Here is a 4,075-nt window from a genome sequence, read left to right on the forward strand (position 1 = left end):
CGGGAAATAAATTTAAAAAACTTGACACTTTAGTGACAAATGTCTGAAATGTCAATAATTAGACAGCGTTCGGAAGATTTTCAGATTCAATTCGCTTTGAATCAAAATAACACTAATTGGTAGATATTGGAAACATGTGCATTATGAGAAATCCGAACGTAGGGCTTCTCATAAGGACCACTCCGAACACCGTGGGAAAACTTCAGGAATACCTCATGCAAATTCCACTTGGTTCTTATCTTTGAATGGTTTTATTTTTAGTAGATTTGAACAATTTTCAATTTTTCATCTACTCCATCGTTGCATCTCAAAGAATATCTGCATCAATCCCGATAATAGTAAAGTATGAAAAACTTTATATCTATTAAATATGTATAAATTTCCTCCAGTAGGGTCATGTATTCACACACATGATTGGTATTGAAACTATTTAATTTTTAGGTGATTCAAAATCTACTTCAACATTTACTTTTCTCGCAATGCAAATGGCCAATTTCAGTCATTTTCTGTGTATGTTGATTCAGCAATTCGCTTTTTAACCCTAAGTTTTTTCTTCTTCGAGAATGGACCTTGGAAAATTAGACCTGTGTTTTTAGCAATCATGCAGCACTATTTGTGATTTGTTTGTTTTCTTGACTGGCGAATAACGCAAACAGGACTTCTTATCGATTCCTCAATAGATATCTGTTATCTCACATAAAAAGCATATATATTCTACAACCACCGTGAAGGAGAATAGTTTTGAGGGAAGCGCCACAACATTTTAGTTATTCGAGCATCCACTTTGAGCATGCTAAATGTAAGTAAATTTGTTTAAATATATTTTCATCGTTCATTCAATATCTAAGATTTAATAAGTATGAAAATTGGATCGAATAACTAGAATGGAATTTACTCGACAATCTTGGTTAGTTTTTCTATAATATAAGACAGTTCAGGAATATCATTGAAAGTATAGATTGTGAATATTGAATAATGTTTGCAATGTAATGGTATTTTTTCACTAAACTGTTTACCTTACGTTTGCCAACGGAATCCAATGCTATCAACACAACTCCGAAGGTTTTAGGGAGATGATTCCTCGATGAGAATAAGCAGGGGTAAATATTTTTCGAAAGCGACCTCCCTTCCAAGATACATTATTTGTAAGGCGATGACGAGTTGACAGTTTTTAATTTTTTTTATGGGTTCTAAAGAACACTGAGTCATAAAACTATACATAATATGAAGCACTAAGTAGATGGTACTCACACATTTTTTTTAGATTTCATAACTTCATTATTAGGGGTTGAAAATAACAACCCCTTATGATTTTCCTTCAAAAATTGTTTTCGTGCGCTGGATTTTCGAAAAATAAAATTCTCTCATGGTTTCCCATTCGATCCTGGAGAAAAAAAGTCTCTTGCAAAACTTCGATACTCTCGATACTTTTCTCGGAATAAATAAAAATTTACAAGCAGTATACGAAGGTCTATAAGGCAGAGAGTTGATGCATGTATTCCAGCGGGAGATGAAAATATGGAACACTTCCACGATGAGATGGAATGAACAGTGATCAGAACTGCTTGTAAGTTTTTATTTATTCCGAGAAAAGTATCGACGAAATTTTGCAAGAGACTTTGTTCTCCAGGATCGAATGGGAAACCATAAGAGAATTGTATTTGTCGAAAATCTATAGCACGAAAACAGTGTTTGAAGGAAAGGGATAAGGGGTTGTTATTTTCAACCCCTAATAATGAAGTTATGAAATCTAAAAAAATTGTGTGAGTAACATCTACTTAGTGCTTCATATTATGTATAGCTTTATGACTCAGTGTTTTCAGAACCCTTAAAAAAAATTAAAAACAGTCAACTTGTCATCGCCTTCCAAAGGCTGTATCTTGGAAGGGAGGTCGATTTCGAGAAAAATTGATAGGATCTACCGTTGCTTATTTTCATCGAGGAATGATTTTCCTAAGTCCTTCGCATTTGTTTACAGACATCTTGTATTATGTTACTTTTATCTGATCAGATAGAGGAAGGACAGTCCGTTCTTTTTAGGCTTGTGAATACTCTGGGATGAACCCACTGAATTGAATCTTCCTATCTTCTAATGAACATTGAAAGCAGTGTTCGAAATTGAGTTAGCTGGTTCTGAAATCTTCATTATCTTATTTATTTGCATACTGTATAAGTAGTTGAGAATTTAAATTTGAGTTCAGCTGATTCGATTGAACGAGACTTTTAAGTTGTTCTTTAATATCGTTTAGCTATCAGACCAATGGATCCAATATGTTCTTTTACAGACACAGTTGAAAGGCAATCAAGTTTCCAGAAAAAAAAGGTCATTTGAATACATATCTTTTGAAGAACCTCAATGAAAATGAGCAATGGTGGAAAATAAAAAAGGGTTGGCAATTTCACACCTCATTGAAAAATTTAATTCTAGAAATTTGAGATATACCTCTGCAAAATTCAATTTGTTTATCCCTGGCCCTATGAAAAAATTGAATGAATCCATAATGAAGTCGACATCTTTGAAGCAACGTAACCATTCAACGTTCAACGATTGAGCGTTTCCGCGCGTTTCTTGAAAGAAACCTCTCGTCCTATTTTAAGGTACTGAACCTATATCCGAATTTATTCCTATTAATCTTGCGACACCATGTATCGATTGAAATTTATTCTGGGAGGATTCTGCATTTCTTCATAAACTTTTTAGGGTTTTCACTCCCAATCTCTGAAACAAAATCAATTGAAAATGAAATCAACGATTTGCTCCTGCGTAAATTCTTGCACTAATTTGTCAGGAGCAAATTAACTAGAAAAAAATTGTTGCCTGACAATGAACTGAAAATAAATAACGATGAAATTATAATTCTAAGTTGTAACGTTTCGGAGTCTATATCAGACTCCTTCATCAGACGAAAAATCTATTTTTGAAAATCTTCTGAATTGTCGCTTTTTGTTTGACATTAATTGTCAACACACAGAAACAGAGACTGCATAGAAACGTTGATTCATTTAATTTTGAAATTACCGGATGACAGTTCTTTCCTTAGTAAATTGATCCAAATATGATCTATTCCTACCGAACAATTTGCCAAATTATTATCTTGATCTAATAGAATACACGTAGACTCTTCAATTTTTTTTTTATAATAGCCTGGTTCCGTCATTAAAATTTTAGTGTTGTCCCAATCCATCATGTGGTCTCCCGTATTAAAACAAATGTGATCTGAATCTATAGTCTACACAAAATTTGTTTGGTTTTCAGATTATGGCCTTGATGGCCACTATGGTAGGAACCGTATTTTGTGACTGCTACGGAGAGGGCAAAGGTATTCATCATATCAATGATTGTACAGGGACGTTTTATGGAGGTGGTGGTGGTATGTACTATTTCACTGATGGACCGAAAAGATTTATTGCGGGTAGTGGTGGTTCCTACTATGGAGATGCAGGTGCAGACGAATTTAGTGCTGGTCAATCAGGTGATTATCATTTTGGTGCTGCTAGATCAAATCATCTCAAAGGACAAGGAGTTGTACAAGGAGGTTCTGGAGGTGTTTACTACTTGCCCCATGGATATGGAACGGTGTATAGAGCCAGTGGTGGCGTTTATTATGGAGATTCTGGCGGAAATGGAATGAGTAAAAGTACCGGAGGTACTTTCATTATTAGAGCTTCCGATATAGAGGTATAAGTTAATGATATTTGCATCATTTATTGTTAAGAGATATGAAACTACATTGAATATTACATTATAATATTCTTGTTTTGCATCCTCAAGCAACCTTTATATTCGTATATTCATCAAGAATAAACCGTTGTTGACAGAATGATGTGTTTAAATCTGACACTGAAAGCATTTCCTCCTTATTTATATAAGATTTCATCTGAGAGATTCTAGCTGACGTTCATCAAAGAAAATCACCAACTTTATCCAGGTTGATGTCTGGGTATCTAGGAAGAATTCACCACGATTAAAGGATTCTGCTCTTGACGATCCCTGTGCTCTGATTATTCTCGATGATGCAGCGCATTTTCGCCCACTAAGAGAAAATCCGCACTCCATGATACCTTTGAAACTGTA

At 34.5% G+C, this 4,075-nt stretch overlaps 1 protein-coding gene across 1 annotated transcript; it reads left to right on the top strand.

The window, feature by feature from the left end:
* The first annotated feature begins 642 nt into the window (after positions 1-642).
* Positions 643-3,753, top strand: LOC123321594 (keratin, type I cytoskeletal 9-like). The gene is made up of 2 exons (XM_044909272.1): positions 643-799; positions 3,257-3,753. Exons 1-2 carry the CDS (start codon positions 791-793, stop codon positions 3,683-3,685), a joined length of 438 nt encoding a protein of 145 aa, XP_044765207.1. The 5' UTR covers positions 643-790; the 3' UTR covers positions 3,686-3,753.
* The last annotated feature ends 322 nt before the right edge of the window (positions 3,754-4,075 follow it).

Source organism: Coccinella septempunctata, chromosome X (genome assembly GCF_907165205.1).
Source record: "Coccinella septempunctata chromosome X, icCocSept1.1, whole genome shotgun sequence".
In the NCBI taxonomy this organism is placed as follows: Eukaryota; Metazoa; Arthropoda; class Insecta; order Coleoptera; family Coccinellidae; genus Coccinella; species Coccinella septempunctata.